Source organism: Ceratotherium simum, chromosome 29 (assembly GCF_057802395.1).
Source record: "Ceratotherium simum simum isolate JZ-2026a chromosome 29, ASM5780239v1, whole genome shotgun sequence".
Classification (NCBI taxonomy): Eukaryota; Metazoa; Chordata; class Mammalia; order Perissodactyla; family Rhinocerotidae; genus Ceratotherium; species Ceratotherium simum.
In genome coordinates this window covers 5728321-5747423 of record NC_141928.1, presented here as the reverse complement: position 1 = coordinate 5747423, position 19103 = coordinate 5728321, and the positions used below count along the sequence as shown (strand labels likewise).

General features: G+C 58.7%; 1 protein-coding gene across 5 annotated transcripts in view; it reads right to left on the bottom strand.

Annotated features, from left to right (window-relative positions):
* Nucleotides 1-949: 949 nt before the first annotated feature.
* Nucleotides 950-19103, bottom strand: part of RAPGEF1 (Rap guanine nucleotide exchange factor 1) — a 143019-nt gene continuing 124865 nt past the window's right edge. For all 5 annotated transcript variants that reach the window (XM_087418886.1, XM_087418885.1, XM_087418883.1 and 2 more), the window contains 12 exons: nucleotides 18183-18294; nucleotides 16297-16372; nucleotides 13509-13593; nucleotides 11065-11157; nucleotides 10015-10200; nucleotides 9127-9211; nucleotides 8888-8982; nucleotides 7293-7371; nucleotides 7080-7181; nucleotides 5549-5646; nucleotides 4242-4370; nucleotides 950-3619 (listed from right to left, as the gene is read on the bottom strand). In XM_087418886.1, coding sequence (XP_087275012.1) covers nucleotides 3469-3619; nucleotides 4242-4370; nucleotides 5549-5646; nucleotides 7080-7181; nucleotides 7293-7371; nucleotides 8888-8982; nucleotides 9127-9211; nucleotides 10015-10200; nucleotides 11065-11157; nucleotides 13509-13593; nucleotides 16297-16372; nucleotides 18183-18294 — 1291 coding nt within the window. In that variant the 3' untranslated portion in view covers nucleotides 950-3468. The remainder of the gene's footprint in view (nucleotides 3620-4241; nucleotides 4371-5548; nucleotides 5647-7079; nucleotides 7182-7292; nucleotides 7372-8887; nucleotides 8983-9126; nucleotides 9212-10014; nucleotides 10201-11064; nucleotides 11158-13508; nucleotides 13594-16296; nucleotides 16373-18182; nucleotides 18295-19103) is intronic.

Genomic DNA, 19103 nt, shown 5'->3' with positions numbered 1-19103 from the left:
AGCTAGTGAAGGGGAGAACTGGGAAGGTTCAGTTGCCCCCAAGGTTCTGGGAGGCTTCATGGTGATGCCTGGCTCATGCTAGGTGCTCAGGAAACAGCTGCGGGGATGACGGAGGGCTCCCTTGATGTCTGGGGTCCTAACAGTGTGACCAGCCCAGGAATACCTGCTCCCCGACTTAAGGGGACATCCTTTTAAGTTGCTGCCTTTCGGGTTAGGCAAGGGGAGGCTACCTAAGGGGCGATCTGCTGGGAGACGCTGGCCCATCTCTGCCCAGTTCTGACCTCTGTGGGCACCTCCCGCAGGGCCCAAAGCCCTGGGTTCTGCACCAGGTGCTCGGTCTCACAGTAGTAGAGGTGCGGGGGGACAGGACATGCTGGGGGACGGGCAGAGTGACCGGCATGTGAGATGGTTCTGGGAAGACAGTGAAGGGAGACGACAAGCGGGCTAGGAGTGAGTCCAACAGCTCCCCTCGAGTGGAGCAGACACAGCCCAGCTCAGGCAGAGAAGGGACTAGAGCCCACGGGGTCACCTCACTCCTGTGTGAGGCACAGGGGCTCTGCTGTTTCCCGCAGGTCAGGTGGGCTGGGCCGGAGCCTCTGAGCACTGCATTCAGGGTGGTAGGGGACAGAATCTGGCAGAAGACACACTTTCAAAGACAGCACTTTGGGGGCTTTGAAAACAACTCTAGACACCCTTGTGCTCCCTGAATTCTACCCGAGAAATTTCAGTCTTTACCTGGACGATGGGGGGTGGGGGGTGCAGTATAGCTCCTGTGCATTAACCCACTTCTGGGGCACAAGACATAGGAGGGGACATTCTGGGGAGGAGCTGGTGACATCTATCCCACTCTGTCAGGCCTACCCCCACGGCAAGCGAGTCTGGGGACTGGGACAAATGACCACACCCTTAGTGTGCCAGGAACACCACCCACGACAGCACAGAAAAGAGGTGGCAGCTCGGACTGTGGCTTTAATTGACACACGCGGCAGATGGCGTACACACCCAGGCGCCGTGGCTTTCATCTGTGTTTAATTTCCTTTCATATAAAAGTTACAGGTTTGAAATGTCTGCAGGAAGATGCCACTATCAGCCAGGTTAGTTGGGGGTCTATATTACAATGTAACATCGGGGAGGTGTGGGGCAGGGAGTGGGAGGCGCACAGCAGTGGGGTTCAGGTCAGACAGGGCGCACCTGCCCTTCCCCGGCTCCCCCACACCTGCAGGTGAGCACTGACTCTGCAGGGAACCAAGCGTGATCGTGTCGGTCTGCCACACAGACCCACTCCCACACCCTGCCCCCCGCCCCGGCCTCAGCCCCCAAGACAGACGGATCACAGCCAGGTGGTGTCTTATGAGGCATGGGGTGGGGAAGCCTGTCAGCCAATAAGTTAAAACACACACTGCGCCTGCTGCCCTCATGCCGGTCCCCTGGACGCGCTGGCCCCTCACCGCCTGCACTGCCTGCCTGGGGCCCCAGACGTCTGCCCAGACGGCCGAGGGCTCCTGGAGGGAAGCGGGCAGGGCCTGTGGGGGGGGGGGTGTGGGTGCAGGGTCCGTTCTGAATTGAGGAAGGGTGAAGCCTCTCCCACCAGCTCACGCCTGAGAACAGACCTGCGGATAGACCCTGACCACGGACACGCCCCCGTCCGCTGATGCGTGTGAGTGCTGGTCACACCACCCACGGGCCCCGAGGGCACAGCGGCCCCCACGCACACAGCAGCAGTCAACGGAGCTGGGCCAGGGCGGGAGGCAAGATGGGAAGGCAGAGGAAAGACTGAAATGAGAGGACTTAAAGCGGGAACAAACTAAATGCCAACCCACACACAATACTGCTCATCAACAGCGACTCCACACACACTCTTTAAATAATAAAGTGACACGTTCCGGCTGCGGCATCACTGGCAGAGGGGGGGTGACTGACAGTTCACAGATCTCTCCCCTCCGTGTCCAGGATGCACAAACGAGAGGAAAAACCAGCCCACGTATTCTTGATAAAAGCTGCTCCAACACCCATGAGGGACTCAAAGGGACGTGGTGGTCTCCTTGACAAAAGTCTAATCCACGGATGTTGCTTTCGACTCTTCCTTGTTCTGTTTAATCTGGACTGAGCACAGGCAGATCCTGGAGTCCGCCTGACCAAGCCCCAAACCCAGAAGTGACCACTCAATCATGCAAAACAGGACGCAGGGGGCGTGGGGGCCACCGTCTGGTTCTGGTTCCCACGGGCACCCTGCCTGCAGCTCCACTCGCAGCTGACATGGAGCCGGCACCTCTGGGTGCAGAGACCCCCTGTAAACCCTGCCTCAGATTGTCAACCTCAGCAGTGAGAGTGGTTCTGAAGGAGGAGGAGGCAGAGGGCATCTGCTCCTGAAGAAGCTTTGCCAGAGGAGAGCCAGCCCGCCAGGGGCTGGGAAAGCCGTGGCAGCCACCCTCAGGAGGCGCCTCTGCACCTGGCCCCTGCCCTTAGGGACACCCTGTCCTTCCCAGAAGAGGCCCCTCTGGCCCCACCAGGATGGAGTAAGGTAAGAGGGGAGCCCGCGAGGCAGGAGGGGGTAGGAGATGGAGTTTAAGGCACACAGCAAGCAACAGAGGACGGGGCCACGGGCCTTCCCGGGACAGAAATGCCCCTCTGCTCCCCTCCCTCTGAATTAACTCACCCAAGAGCTACTGGCCCCAGCTCAGAGAAAATGTATTTCTTGGATGGTAAAGTCATCCCTTGTTCTAGCCTCCTCTTCCCAGCTCCCCACAGCGCCAGATGATGGGATGAGGGCCAGTGGGACGCCGGTGGGGGGATGAAGGGACAAAAAGATGACAGACACTGCTGCCGCCCCACTGTGGGAGGGCCCTGTGGTGCCAGCGGGCAGCAGGACAGCTCTGAGGGCCAGTACCAGGACTGAAGCTCCAGGGCTGCGGAGGGGCCCCCTGTCGTGCCTTGCTGGCCAGAAAACAAGCTTACTCCGTCTTCCACTTTAAATGCAGTCTGGAAAGTACAAGGACCCTCCCCGGGTCCTCTCTGTCACCCACCTGAATGTCCCCTTCCTTCCTTCATTCCTGGTCACTCATCTGTCACTTCAGCAGAGTCAGGACCCTGGAACTTGGAGAGGGGTAAAGGTTGCCACTGTTCTCGGTCTGCTGATGCCATCCCTGTGCTGCTCCAAGGCAGGGGGGGGGCGGGGGGGGGCGGTGCTGGGGGGGAGACAGAAGGGAAAGCAGAAACCGCCGGCTCACACGTCAGTCCTGAGACCTGCCCGCTGGTCCACTGTGGGCCGCGGGGTCCGCTCTCGCGGAGGAGGGAGGCAGGACGCTGCCGCGGGCTCCCACCCGGGCCCTGTGGCTCTGAGGCTGGGAGACTTGCAGCCTGCCCAGGGAGGGGGCGCCGCCACCACGTAACAGGTCCAAAGTTCCTTCCGGTCTTGGAGCCGCCCTCTGAGCCTCTCATGAGCGTTCTCCTCGCTCATGGCACCTGCTCCTAGGTCTTCTCTTCCCGGTCTGTTTTTCTCCTTGATATGTTCCTGGGTTTGATTTTCAGAGAGAGTTCCCACAGGGCCTCCTCGGCCAGGTGGTCACTGAAGTCGTTGAAGAAGTTGATGATGTCGTCATTTCTCCGGATGTCATAATGCCTGGGGGGTGGGGGAGGCAGGCAGTGAGAGCCCGTGTGGGTGAACAGCCCAATGATCTCTCCGAAGGGGCCACGCACCCAGTCCCAGCAAACTGACGAGACAGGGGCTACTGTGGCCCACAGGCTGCAGGGGAGGAGGCCAGTGCTCGGAGATGAGGCCGCCAGCATGCAGGGCACGGGCTGGACCCTAAAGCTGTGCTCTCTCTGCTCCCTGCCAGGTCTCCTGAGCAGCACCCCTGCAGCCAGGCAGGTCTGCAGAAGCCTGGCTCCCCTCTGCATGGTGCCCCAACCTGGGTGGGCTCTGATGCCCGAGCCCACCCTCGACTGCCCTGGAGTCAGGTGGGCTAGGGTTTGCCAGCCTCCTCCTTGCATTAAGGCTGGCCACCAGCTTCCTTTACTGGAAATGCAGAGGACAAGCTGGCTGCCCACTCTGGGTACAGGCCTGGGGCCACGCTGTGCTCAGCCCTGATGTGCACTTTCTCACATCGTCCAGACAGACTGAAGGAGCAGGTGTCGAATCCCCGTTGGTCCTTTGTCACCTGCCATCTGTGCTCTGGGCCCCAGGAGCCCAGGGCTCAGGTGTGCCCCCGCCTAGCCCCGGCCCCCAGGGCGGCAGCACTCACGCCTGCTGGAAGCACCGCATGCTGTCGAGGATGTTGAACTGCTGCCACCGTTTGGAAAAGTTCACCTTCCCGTCAATGTAGTCTGGGTTTCCCAGGTGAACGAAGGTGAGGTCCTGGAGGATGAGCCCCCTGGGAAGATGGAGAAGCCCAGTTACTGCTCTGGAGAGCAACTCAGAAGCCACAGGACGAACCAGTGCCTGACGAGGCCCATGCCTTTGGGCTGCACCTGAGCAGTTGCCCAACCCACGAGCACATCTGGGATGTTTGTGAATTCCTGACTCGCACACTCTGGGTCCCTGGGAAAGCCAGCTCAGGTCCTGGAGGAGCCTCGAACACCCCGTCTGCCTGCAGAGGACCCCCAGGGACCTGACGCTGCAGCATCTGCCGGCAGAGCTGTGCGTGTGCTAACGTAAAATAAATAAATGAACAGGAAAATACCCCAAACTGGGGGTCGGGGAGATCCCCTCTTTGTTAACACGTGGAGTAACGTGCTTCTAAATACAGAGGGTGTGAAGCCAAAGGACGAGTGATGGGGCAGTTCTCCCACCCAGGGAGAGCCCAGCCCGAGGGCACAGCTGACACCCTCGGGAGCCCAGACGTGGACCCCTGACGGTCAAGTGCGTTAGTGGTCAGTGAGGGTGAGAGGCTAGGAAGCAAGGAGAGGGTCATTGGCTGCAAGATCTGTATCTCTGAGGGTGAAAGCCTCAAAGGCAGCCCCAGCCCTGAGGAATCTTCCATCAAACACTCAGCCCTGGGACACTGCTGAGTGTTCCACCCTTTTTTGGAGATTCCCAGTGTCCACTAGCATGTTATGGGCTCTGGTAAGTTCTGTAACAAAGAACCAGTGTAACTTTGATTTTTCCACTATTTCCTAAGCTTACGTGACCAAGGATCCTTTTCCACGAAACACCCATCGACTCTACCCCACGGCCCACACTGGGGAAGTGCTCTCAGGGTTCCTGGGTGACTGCAGGGCCCCCTTGTAACACGCAGCCCAGTCTGAGGACGGCTGGAATAGAGCATGATGCCACCCACGGGCTCTATGTCTGTCCACACACACGCCTGAGCACGCCTACTGGCAGATGAGAGAAGGAAACAGGAGGAAGCCTGGGAGATGGGCACGACAGACCCGTTCTCACTGGATCTCTCCTTTCCTGTTTCAATTGTGTAACAAGGAGCACGTTTTACATTCAAGGTCAAAATACAAGTACAAACACCTAAGCTGGAAACCTGGAGCAAGGGTTTCTGAGCGCGATACATCTTCCCCAGATCAAGAGAGGGCAAACCTGCTGGGAGGCTCTACTCACAGGTACGGGATGCACGGTGGCTCCACCTCAGAGAGGGCGGCCCGGTAGGCGCGGAAGGAGGATGAGCTGTCAATCAGCGTGCAGTACTCTGCTAGGCCCTGGGCAGGAGGGACACAGAGCCTGTGAGCACTGAGACAGTGCTAGGGCACTGAGCCCTGCCCCTCCTCACTGACCCACTCATCACCCACCCTCCGCCGACACTCGAGCGTGCCCACACGTACAAACCCAGAGCCAGACCCAGCCCTGCCCTGGCCGCAGGGGGACCAGGCCTCTGTGGACAAACGGCCCACGAGGCTGCTTGTCCCTGCTCAGAACCGTGTCTCTGGGCAACCAGCGCCCACCAAGTATGGGACCTGGAGCTCGGGCTCTGGCTGGGTGCTGCTCCGCACTGCAGCTCAAGGGAGATTCTAAAGCACACGCTGAACCGGGTCACTTGGCTCTGAGCCCTCCCTCGCTCCTCACTGCACTCAAGGCAGAGTCCACGAGAGATGGCAGGTAACCTGGCCGCGCTGCTCCTGCCCCTGCACACCGCATGGGGTTCTTGCCTAGGAGACTCAGCTGCTCCTGCCCCTCCCCACAATGCCATTCACCCGCTTTGCTGCCTGCTAGGGGCCTCTCATCCTGATGTGTCACAGGACGACCAGGAAGCCTCCCCTGCCTTCTCAGGACCTCGTTTGTGTTTCTAGAGCAGCTGGTGTGAATGTTCCACTTCTCCATACGACATTGTTTTATAACTATCCCTTTATGTCGCCCTGTGAGACGACCACCAGGGGCCCAGCCAACACTCAGCCCTGTGGGCTTTGCCCCCCTTCTCCAGGACCAGCTGCCACACAGGACAAAGGTCCAATTCCTCGCCAGTCTCCCTAAGGCCCTCGTGATCTAGAGCGGGTCCCCTTCCCTGTGATGCGGCCTCTTCTCTGCTGCTCAAGGGCATCAAGCTCCCACCTGCTCCCGGTCTGTGTTCCTCTGCGCCCTCTGATGGGAACTTCCCCCGCCCCCCCCACCAGGAAACTCCTCTGCTCAGGTCTTGGTGTGATCAACACTTCCCTCGGGGGCCTTCCTGACCCCAGGCTGGGCTGACCACTGGGTCACGTGCTTGCTCAGCACCCCGTCCTTTCCCTTTAGCATGCACCCTGAAGAAACCCACCCTATAAGGTGTCTGGCCTTCACAGTACGTCCCCAGTGCCTAACGTGGCCCCCAGCCCAGAGCAGCCCCTTCAGAAGCAGGGGCCAAAGGGAGGAAGGGGCAAGTGAAGCTGGGACCCAGGCACGGGCTTGCAGAGCAGGCAGCAGGGCCTGTGATGTGACAACCCTGGCACCGACCCTGGAGCCCCTGAGGGCCCTATGACTGGAGCTTAGAGACAGGAGATGAAGGTGGGGGCTGGGCCGTCCCTGCCGCACAGCAGGTCGGCGGCAGAGCAGGGGCCCGAGTGCAGGTCTCCATTCCTGTCCCCAGCATGTCCTGCCACAGCCAGCTCCCCCAAGGGCCAGGCAGGCCTCCCACTTCACAGCTTCCCTCCCAGCCGCTCACCTCCGAGGTCTGCTTCTGCCACTCCAGCCTGCGGATGGGCGCCGAATCCAGCGCCGAGAGGATGGCCAGGTAGGAGTTGAAGTTGTTTAGCTTCCGTAGGTGCTGCAGACAGGGGCGAGGTGGCAGTGAGGGCAGGTGCAGGGACAGGCAGGCCCAGGGCCTCCCGGGGCAGGGTCTGCAGGGCTGGGCTCTGGAGAGGGTGCCCACACTCACCTTCATAATCTTGATGAACTTCAGGAGCAGCCGTTCCCGGTCCTGGGCCTTTTCCTGTAACATGATTATTGACCGGACCCTGCAGAGACCAAGAGGAAAAAGGGGCGGCAGCTCAGCTGACCAGTCTCCCTGCGGGACCCAGGGTGCTCCTGGTGGAGATGGACGTGGACTCCTGCGCTGGCCAGCCAGGAGCCCACGCCTACCCAGTGCCCAGGGCTTGCGAGGCAGCAAGTGTAGCCCTAGTCTCTGCTCTCAAGGAGCTCACGGCATCCGGGCAGAGGCAAGAGGCCACCAAGAGGTCTGGTGGGCAGTGCCAAGCACCAGGACAGGGACCGCTGACCGTGTAGAGCAAGGCTGAGGAGGACCACACAGAGCTCTCCCGACAGGTGCTGACCCCAAGTTCCACGGGGCTGGACACGCTCCTCTCGTGGCCTCAGGTCTAGCTGACACCTGGGTAAGAGACCACCTTACGGCCACAAGGCGGGGCACCTCTCGGAACCTTAGCCAAAGCCAAAGCCCGGTCTCTGAGGACCTCATGGTGGCCTCACCCCACTGTGGTTTCACAGGGGCTACACCCACTCGGAGGAAATGCCACCTCTGCTGTGCCTCTTCTGCCCCGTTAAGGGCCCCTGCACTGACGCGCCTTGAGGACCCCACGTGCACCTCCTCCTAGGCAGCTCCCCAAGGGTGTGCCCGGAGCCTCCTGCACTCAGCAAGGGGCTTGAGTCAGAGGCCGGGCTCAGGGCTGGAGGCAGCTTCTGTCTGCCCAGAAACCACCACGTCCTACTGGGCAAGCCCCTGAACTGAGGCTGGGTTGCTGCCGCTGAGCACACGTTGCTGAAGACGGGAGCCCTTCCTGTGCGGGAAGGAAAGCAGGGCAAGTAGCGGATGACCTGATGTTTCTCCAACAAGCAGTTCTTGGAGCATATAAAAAATACTGGACGTCCCCCTGGTGGCAGTGGTGGACTGTGTGTAGGGTGGGGTCTGCCACAGCACCAGACTGCGTGCCTGCCATGCTCCTACCATCTTCTGATGCTGGGAGGCCGTGGCGCATTTGAGTCACATCTTGAAGAGCCAACAATTTCATTATACATTATAGTATAAACACACTTTTGGGCTTCATTATACTTTAAGAATTAAAGGCTAAATAAAAGTATTAATAGAATCTCTCCTTTGCTAACTTTTTTTCTTTTAGGCAGAGTCAGCGTGAGGATCAACCCTGAGGCTGCCTGGCTGTGGGGAGATTGGCGACGACCAATGCAGGATGGCAAACTTCACACCCCCTCCCCTGCCGCCATCTGCGGCAGACATTACTCATCAATCCTGGCACTCTTCCCTGCTGAGTCTCAGACTCCTCCTCCACCAGCCCTCCAGGTGACCCTTCCAACATGCAAGATGCACCCCATCCAGTCCCTGCCCCTGCTCTCTGCTGCCTACAGTTCACAGATAATGCCCGCAGGCCTCAGGAGGAGCTGGGAGGAATCAAAGAGGCACCTCCTTCTCCTTGCCACTGGAACTCTCTGTCAAGAAAAACACGGGAACCCACCCAGATGTGCCGCTGTAGAGAACTGGGGCTTCGCACCGGCGCGCCTTACCAGTAGGACATGTTGTTGAAGTGCTCCGTGAACTGGGTCAAGTTGGGGCTCTTCTCCTCATTCTGCTCTTTTGCCCAAAGCAAAACCTCAGGAATCTGAAAAAGGAAGTAGACGGGATCGAGCCAGAGCCCTCTGGCTCTGCTGTGACAGGGTGGCCTCTCTCGCTCAGGGACAAGCAGCAGCGGCTCGCCGGGACAGCAACAGCCCTCCCCCGGCCCCAGCCCAGCCCAGCGCCATACCTCTATCTTATAAAAGAGCTCAGCATCCAGCAGTGTCAGCTGCTCGGCTATTTCATGGCTGTGAAAGTCATGCAACGTTCCTGGCCTGGAAGACAGAGGCATGAGACGAGTGGTCAGGGCACAGGGACGGCGGGAGCTGAGCAGGTGCTGCACTGCCGGCCTCAGAGCTGAGAGACCGGAGGAGCAGCGGCCCCAAGCCTCGCTTCCTGGCAGGAGACGGAGGCCACAAAGTGGGTCCGTGGCGGGTCAGGACCAGACCACGCTCCTCCTGGGGACCATGGTGCCTGCCTTCCTCTCCTGCCTCTGCGGGGCAGGTGCTGCAGCTCCCCTCGTGAGCCCACGGACAGCTCAGCTGCCCGAGAACTCAACGCCCGACCCCACTTCCCCGGGCCCAGTGGGAGGGGAGCTGGTGCCACGTGACCGAAAGCTAAAACACCAGCAAGGGGCCGATACATCAGCAAACACCGGCAGCTGGGCTGAGGGGCAGGCGCCAGACTGGATGCTTTATACAGGGTCTCAGGAACCTTCAGGACGGCACAGGATGCTGGCCGAGAATTCACAGCCACCATGTCAGTGCCAGGAAGATAATTAAGAGCCGACCACAGTCCAGAACGCATTCACCGGCTCCTGTGAGCTCCCCCACGCCCTGCCGCCCCACTTCCTGGTAAAAAGGCGACTCGTCACACATCACCTTGGAGAAGAGGCCCAGCCCCCAGGGGACCTATCGGGCTGTCCCTGAGGCACCCTGTCACAGGGCCTGGGCAGAACCAGGACGTGAGGCTGCGGGGTACACGAAGGGAAATGGAATGGAGAGGCAGCTGTGGGGCACAGCCCTTGCCAGCAGAGGCAGGGGCTGGAGAAGCCACGGACGGACAGCTGGCGGCTCACCTGGCGGCTACCCCCCTGGCTGCCAGGGGCTGGTCGGAGTTGGCACACCGGAGCAGCTTCTTCTGGTCCACCTTGTCCAGGATGTTCTTCCGGAGCACGCGGGCCAGGCTGAGCTCCCCGCTGCACACCAAGCGGAAGACCAGCTCCATCAGCAGCTTCAAGATCTCTTCTGTCAATTCCACGAGACTGAAGGGCCAAGGGCCACAAGGTGAGGGGCAGGAACACCAGCACAGGGACAGGACTGCTGCCACCGGGTCCAGAATCCACCTCGAGATACCCGAGGCCCCCGCGGCAGCAATCGGCAGAGCTGGGAAACCTCTTGCAGGAAGAGAGCAAGAGGAAAGGCCTTGGGACGGCCGGGGCGTCCTCCCAAGTCTCACCGGTAACAGTCCCCGCCATGCCCTCGGCAAACGCTGGCACCAGGGACCATGCCGGGGCCTGGGCTATGGAGACAAATCGCACACAGACTGTGCCCGGAGGAACTCCTGGTTCCGGGGGTGATGAGTCACTAAGAAAGAGGTCCTGGCCCCTCAGACCAGACGCCCCTGAACTTCCTCCGAGTAGCACTGTCCACACCTGGTGGTTTCACAGCTGTGCAGTCACTGACTAAGGCCATGCCCCAAGGACTCTCCAGAACTAGGAAAGGGACCAGCTTGACGTGTATTTGTTAAATGAATGTGAGTGCCACATCAGCGGGGCATGGAAAGCAGAGGAGGGCGGGCGAGGGCCTCCCCAGTGCTGGTGGCTGAGGACATGGCTGACTGTGGATGAGGCTCTAAGCTCCATGCCAGAGGGATGGCCCCCACGAGGAAATCAGGGCCGGGACGGGGCTGGTCTAAGGAGACAGGTCCTTCTCCACAAGGGTTGTGTTAGTGCAGGCAGGAGCGAGCCCCGTCCAGGACCGCGGGCAGGGCTCTGTGGGCACGTCCCCCAGGAGAGGCAGGTGCACTGTGACAGGACGCCCCTATCTTGGCAGGGAACCCCCAGACTCCCGAGGCCTGCTGGGCTCCCCACCCGCCTCCCTGCGACCCCGTGGGCGGAAGCACTCACCAGAGCTCATCCACCACCCGCACGAGCACGAAGAACGTGTTCTTGCTGACGCGCTTCTTGAACGTGTCAGCGAAGAGAGAGAACTTCTCGTACGTGGAGCGTGGGTTAAAGAAACAGCCATGCTCACCAGGGCAGAGACGGGTGATGGGAGCGGGAGGGCCCCTTCCTCCCGCTACCGTGGACTGAGTGCCGACGGTGGGCCAGGAAGCCCGCCAGTCAGGCATCGTGTCCGGGAACGAGGGCGTGGGGAAGGCAAAGGACTCACGCCAAGTGGCAGAGCCGTAAAGCAGGATCCAGCCCGGACCTGTCTGACCCCAAGGACTGTCCTGGACCTCTACCCTTTCCTGCCCGCAGAGCCGTCTCCACTGCACCGCCCACACCTGCCTTTCTGTTGGGTTAAACCCAAGGGTCCTGTGAGACCTACGGACCCTTGAAGGCCACCTTGCTGAGCTTCAGGCAGAGAAAGGAGGTCAAAACCACACGCCCTGAAACCCCCAGGTCCCTGGGCAGGTGCAGAGCCCAGAGGTGTCTTCCTCCACTCTCGCATGAGTTCCCATCCATCTTTCATAGCTTCAGAGGCCACCTGAAGGACATCCGCCCCCTTCCCCACAGCCCCCTTTCAAACACGGACCACCTCCAGCTCCTCCCTGAGGCCGTGGTTTCCGCCTCAAGGGTCCTGGTTTCTTACCACCCTGTTGTGTTCACCATCAACTCCCTAGACCCTTCTCCAGCTCTGTCCTGCCTGCTCTCTAGTGATGCACGGGCACTCAGGAAGAAGCCACGTGCCAGGGACGATCCCCAGGGCCTGCACCACAGAGGGCTCACTAGCCAGCCATGCCCAGGATCTCGACGCAGCAGTGCTTCCATTAACACACTTGAAGTGGCCGAGCAGAGAGATGCTGGGAACCTGAGCTCTGGAGGGGTGTATATGGGTGTGTCTGTTCTCCAACCAAGCAGCCATATGGGTCACTTAACCTCTCGAAGCCTCAGTTGCCCTATTATAATTATATAATAGGAAATGATATGATGGCACCATATGTAATATGGTAATAACATATACATAAAACGATATTACAGCTGAGAGAGATTACACGTGCAAATGCTCAGCATCAGGCCTGACACAAGGAAGTTCACAACACGCGTGAGTTACTATCACTCGCTGAGCCAGGCCTGCGAGCAGGCGCCCTGAGGAACTGAACGTGTGAGGCTGGAGGGAGCCTAAGGCTCTACAAATGGGGACTGTCCACTTCAGTCTGAGGGACAGGGCCTCCAGAGCCGGGGCAAGGGGAGAGTGGACGGCACAGTCTGGAGGCCGGGGTCAGGGATGCCTCAGGGCACACAGGAAGGGGGAGAGCTGGGAGGGCTCAGGACTTCCTGTCCCTGACTGACAGCAGATGTCCAGCAGATGGCAGTCATGGGCTGTGATGTAGGGACGTGGCTAAGGAGCAGGGGACCCTGGGCAGCAGCTCCAGGTTAGCCTCGGCAGGACAGGCAGGTTTGGACCCAAGAGAGAGGCAACAAAAGTGGGTCCTTCCAGGCCCCAGGGTCTTCCTCTGCCACTACCGCAGGGAGTGATACTTGAACGTATGAGGCAGATGTGCTCAGGGGTAGGAGCTGACACTGGACGTCCTGGACGTGGAGTTTCCATCCACTGCTGGGTCACCCAGCAGGTGGAGTGGCAGTGCCTACCCCTGAGGCCGTTCATTTGAGTCTGGATCCCCTCAAGCCCTGCACACTTCGCACCCATCACCCCCAATGCCCTGGGGCTCAGCTCTGAGAGGCTGCAGGTGCCAATGATGTGGGTCTGCAGGGGCCTGCAGCTCACTTGCTCCCCTCAGGGCTTCCTCCCCTCAGGGCTCTCTCTCCCCAGGGCTCCGTTCCCCCCTCAGGGCTCCCTCCTCCCAGGGCTCCGTTCCCCCCTCAGGGCTCCCTCCTCCCAGGGCTGTGTTCCCCCCTCAGGGCTCCTTCCACCCCAGGGCTCCATCCCCCTCGGGGCTCCGTCTCCCTCAGGGCTCCCTCCCCCCACCCCGGGGCTCCCTCCCCCCCAGGGCTCCGTCCACCCCCCAGGGCCCCCTCCCCCTTAGGGCCCCCTTCCCCCAGGGCTCCCTCCCCCTCAGGGCATGTCAATTCTTTCCAATTCTTTTTCAGAATCACCCAGTGGTCACCACTGCCATCAGGCACCACACCCTACGTTCTGGGCACTTCACAGAATCTCATCAGCCCCTTTACAGCCAGCAAAGGGGCTCAAAGAGGAAGCCTTGCCCAAGGTCCCAACGCCAGGACGCGGCAGAGCAGGCTGCGCACCTCCCTCACTGCTGCCCGCCACAGGCACGCAGCTCCCTGCGTGAGGGCTGAGGGAAGAGGAAGCCCCTCCTTCTCCTGGCTCGGGCAGGATCTGCGGCGTGAGGGGTGTGGGGCCAGGGCTGGGGGCCCAGGAAGGATATCTGTACTGCAGCTTCTTGATGAGCTCCTCAGGGCTGATGAAGGTCCTGTAGGTCGTCAGGAAGGCCTCACAGTACAACACCAGGTCTAGAGGAAGAACAACTGATCAGTGACGCCTGCCACCAGCAAGGGACAGAGCTGGGCAGCACGCCTGCTGCAGGTATCAGCCACCCCCGATCAGACTCTGAGAGCTTCTTGTCCGTCATCTTAAGACTGGATGATTCAAAGGGTCTTAATCATCATGGGCACAGAGAAAATAATGCAAACTTGTCAGCAGGGTTTTGAAGTTAAATCACAGGTAATACTTTTTAGACGGCAGGGCCCAGGAACAAAACCCTTGGGAATTTCCACATATTGAGAGACCTAAGAAAAGGCTGAAGGGGCAAAGCTTGACACGCTGCTGGAATACACAAGTGTGCCTGCTCCGGTGCCAGGGAAGGGACAGGCCGACAGGGAGCAGCTCTCTAGCAGTCGGGTGGGACTTGGGCTGGCAGTTCCCACCCACACCCCATCCCTTTGGAGGGCTGGTTCCAGCTAGGGATTCCCCACCTTTCCAGAATCACAACAGCCCCCTGTTTATGTGCGATTGTGACACTCCCTCCCAACCATGGAGTCGCTGACACTAAAGAAAAAAGGAGTGGAATGTTTAAATGCAGGACTCTCTCCAAGACAAATGCCCTAGCCAAGCTTGTGAACTTCAGAATTATTCTGCGCTGGAGCTGAGGTCTGAGTCCTGACTCAGCTCCAGCCTTCTCCTCACTGTGAGGTGGAGCGGACACAGTGCTCACGTTTTCTGTCCTGGACACAGACCCCCTTCCCCTATCTTCTTCCATTCACCTCCAACTCCCTGGGTGGAGGAATCTCAAGGAGCCCCACTTCTCCAGCTCAGCAGTGCACCTTGGCACAGCCCTGGCTCCTGTCCCCCGTCCGTGCTGATCACCTCCCAGGACACACGAGAGGAAGACCGGCACGTGCTCCTGTGTGGGGTTGGGCGTGAGGGAGGGAGGCTCACAGGTTGGTGTCACAGCAGGGGCCAACAGGATTGTGTTCCGGCTCCTTCCTGGACCTCACTCCCCTACTCCCCAGCTCAGTGTCAAGTATGGGCTTTTGTCTACGAGGAGCTGGGCACGGAAGCAGAGACAGGTCCAGCACAAGCCAACGCATGCCTCTGGAAGATCAGATCAGCGTCTGCAGGCCCCTGAGCCATGGGTGTGGTCTTTAGTCCACAGGAAGCCACCTGCCCAAGGAGCTAGCTATGTGGCCCAGGGCCTCTGCCTCAACAGTCCATCCCACGCACAAATGACTTGGGTTCTGCAGAGCCTCAGAATCTTTCCGTTAATAAAACCAAGCAGAAGCCCCAGCGGGCAGCAGAGCCTCTGTCCAGGCAGAGTCAGCATGGACTGGAAGGTTCCTGGGCAGGGCTCCCTCTGGTCGTGGCCACAGCTGGCTGCACCTGGCAGGACAGTGGCGTCCACTGCCCAGAGCCGAGGACTGGAGCCAGCTCCCATTTCAGCCCTTCGCCTTTGGACAAAAATGAAAATCGCTCCTCCTGCCTGGCTGTGGACAGAGCTCTGACCTGCCTGGCACGGAGGAGGGTTTACTGCAGAAAAGCAGAGCGGGGGATGCTCCTAAGGAGGACAAGGAATACTCCCTGAGCGCTTCCTACGTGCAGCACGTTTCACGTCAGCTCACTCAACCTCACAGCCACTGGACACTGCAAACCGCTTCAAACAGCTGGGTCAGCTGAGGCTGAGAAGCGAAGGGCTGTGCCCTCAGCTGCCCAAGCCTGTGAATGGCCGACCCAGGATCAGAACTCAAAGTCTCCAGGCCTGGGCTCTGCCCAGGTCAGAAGAAACCAAGGGTGAAGAGGCAAACCCCAGAGGCAAAACAGCAGCTGCGGGGAGTCTGTGGGAGCCATTTCTTCTTTTGCTCTATTATTCAAATTTTCTGCAATGTAAAGGTTATTTTGTACTACTTTCATGATTTACAATCTCTAGAATCATTCTGTGTAACATACTTGGGGAAATCTGCTGTAAAAACATGTGGACAAGGTCGTTTACAAAAATGAAATTGATGGGGGCTGGCCCCGTGGCATAATGGTTAAGTTTGGCACGCTCTGCTTCATCAGCCTAGGTTTGTGGGTTGGGATCCTGGCGTGGACCTACCCCACTCATCAGCCATGCTGTGGTGGTGAGCCACATACAAAATAGAGGAAGGCTGGCACAGATGTTAGGTCAATGCTAATCTTCCTCAATCAAAAAATGAGGAAGATTTGCAACAGACGTTAGCTCAGAGCTAATCTTCCTCAGCAAAAAAAAAAAAAAAAAAAGAAAGAAAAGAAATGGATGGGTTAGGGTTTCAAGATTGGGATGTTTTAATTCCTTCCACAACCTACTTTAACATTGTTGTTACATTATCTTTTTAATAATTTTAAAAAATGTAAAAAAGAAACAAGTGTGGGGAGAGGCCAGGTCCTGCTGTGGGGGCACCAGCACTGGGGGTAGGTCCTGTAGGTCCTGGGGCCATCAACAATCTGCACCAACAGAGGACAGACTCAGAGCAGGCCAGGAAGCAGAGGGCCTGGCTTTGAACATGAGCCACCTGTCCCCCAGGGTAGGCTCTACCTATGGTGACCCAACAGCACCAGGACCGCCATTCTGATCTGCTCAGGGCTGGGGGAGAGGAGAGGAGAGTGCAGTGGAGCCGAGCGATGCTGGGGCTTCAGCAGGACCAGCCTGATCCAGTGAGCTCTGACACAGATAAAAGCCACCACAGAGAGCGCTGCCGTACCTTTCCTGTCCGTCTCAGTAGCATGGACCAGTAGGATATCCCCAGATCCTCCACGGACGTCTGGCCCATCATCACCCTGCAATGACAACAGTGAAGGAGGGCATGAGGCAAAATGCAGCTGTAAAAAAGCCGGTTTAGGAAGTCACGGGCAGGGATGAGATGACAAAGATGCTGTGTTGCAGGACCCCAAGTCCCCTTTCCCCTGCTCTCCCTAAGCCCCGGAGCAGCACAGCCGTGCTATAGAGGCCAGGTGTGTGCACCCAGCATATCCACTGCTCCGCGCTCGGCAGACAGGCACAGGCCAGAACTCATCTGGGGTGGCTGGCCCCAGGAGCTGCCCAGACGCCAGGACATAGTGGGCACCAGGACACAGTGTTCTAATGACACAACTGGGTCGGGGGACCTGGCGCCGTTCCATCTGTCTCTGTTCACCTCTCACCCACGGTCAGAGGGGCGAGGAGGGAAGTTCTCACATGCTGGGAGAGGGGGGACTCCACGGGGAGGCCGGCAGGGCTGTTCCAAGTATGTTCATGTTCCTAAAATTGCAGCAAGCTGCCATAAATCTCAATGTTTCCCAGGCGGAAGGAAAAGTCACTTGTAACGTCACAGGTTCTCCCAGGGAGCCCTTCTTAGAGGAATGTGAAGCATCACGAAGATATTCAACTACACCTGACACTGCTATTATGACCTCTGACCGCCACCTGCCAATTAATGAAAAAGTCTTATTTCCATGCAGGCAAACAGAGGCTTTAAGCCACAAACGCGGCCTGGAGACAAAAAAGGCTGTCACCAGGGCTAGGAATGGAAACCCAGGCCACACATCACCAGGCCTGGCCCTGGGGCTGCAACACTCCTCACTCAATCATTCCGAGGGGAACACGACCACCCCTCGGCCTCCTCCTGTCTGCAGCACTCACTCTCGGGGATGCACTCGCCTCTTCAGCGCCTAAGGTTTTCACCCCTGGACTCCGGAGTCCTGAAAGCGCCTTGGATTTCCAGCTAAGGGTGGGGGTGGCTACACCCATTACCTGATATTTCAGAAGAAATTTCTGGCAAGGGTCACGAAACATCAGTTCTCTCTCTGAGAGGAGCCCACGGTCCAAGCGCCTCCACCAGCCCCACCTTCCCCATTACTCTCAGCCTGGCCCAGAAGGTGCAAAGGCAGTATCCGCCTGCTTGTGCGTGCGTGCATGTGTGTGTGCGCGCGCCACTGGCAAGGCAGAGCCCAGGAACACGGTCACTTCCTCAGGGGTGGGCCAAGGCCGTTTTATCAGGCCATTCCTCTGTGTTTCCAGAATCGCAGGGCAGACGGGAGATGTAAAGCTTTCCGGTTAGCCCTCTTCTATCTGACAGGGTTGGGGACTGTTTTTACCAATGAGGCTCTCCTGACAAGCCACAGGATGGAGGCTGCCACAGTGGCCAGGCCTGAAATTTCTCAATTGGCTTGTGTCTCCCCCACTCCAACTATGGTACGGTTATTCTATCAATAACAACATAATAAAATGTCTTATGCTAATGAGGGCTCCCCACACACAGGCTCTGTGCTGAGCCCCCTAATGGATTCGTTCTCACCACACCCTCCAGAGGCCCATCATTTGGGGCCCAGAGATGTCACATAACGTGCCCAAGATCACGCTAAAGTGTCAGAGAAGGGGACAGCACACTCTCTCCTGGAATTCATCCATTTGCCTGGTATCTTTTCACAGCCATGGTGGCCCAGGCGTTGGGCCAGGGTAAACGAGATGCCCAGAGCCCACGGACTCGAGGAGTCAACACCTCGCTGAGGTCTTTCTGTTTGACACACTTCAAGGTTACATTGTCCTCAGAGCCCCTTCACTCTCTTTACGGCTCAGACTCGGAAAAATTAAGGCCCGTGAAGGACTCACCTCCTGCTTGAGTGTCAGCCTCGCCATAATTTCATTGTGGTCGATGAGGGACAGCTCGTCCACTTCCTCCTCTGCCTGAGCTGACTCGGGAGCATCTGGTGACTTTGGGGCCCTGGAAGGAGAAGTGGTTTGTATTGCGTCAAACAGGCCCTGGGCTCCATGACGCCTGGAGGCTGAGGTGTAGCCCTGTGCACGAGAACTGCTCCCCCAAGCCAGTCCACCCTGAACCTATATGTGCTATAATGTGCTATAATGTGAAGCCCAGACCCGTCCCGTGCCCACCACAGGGGGCCTGAGCAGTGGACAGAAGCCAGGATGCAGACGAGATTTCTAGCTCTGCTTCTAATGAGCTGTGTGACCTTGGGACATTTCCTGCTCTCTCTGCATCTCCATCTGTAAACGGAAGGGGTTAAGCAAGATCAAGAAGGTTCCATCAAGCTATTTAACCAAGTGATGGTCTCAGTCATCTTTGTCGAGGCCCACTGCATGGACAGTCAGTATTCAAGGGGAGGAACAGCAAAGGGCAGCAGGATGGGAGAACACGTTAGCATGGACCTGAACGCCATGCCCCACGACTTCATTCCCCAAGACTGGCCCGAGGGCTGTCTCTCCGTGGGACCAAGCAGAAGCGTGAAGCAGGCAGACCAGCCCTTGTCCTCGGGGTGCGGGCTCTAGCGGGAGAGACAGGTGCTAAAACAAGCAGCTGGGGCAGCAGCACAAGCAGGGAGCCGAGTGTAAAGGGCAGGGCAGGCCCCCGAGCACGGGACAGACAACAGGAGACGGAACAGCCGAGGAGGGGTTTGCTGGTGGGGGAGAGGACCACCCGCCAGCGGGAGTGCGCGGGGCAGCTGGGGGCATTCCGGGCAGGGTCTGTGTTTTATTCTTATGACCCTCATGATGGATCCTGTGAGGAACTGGCTG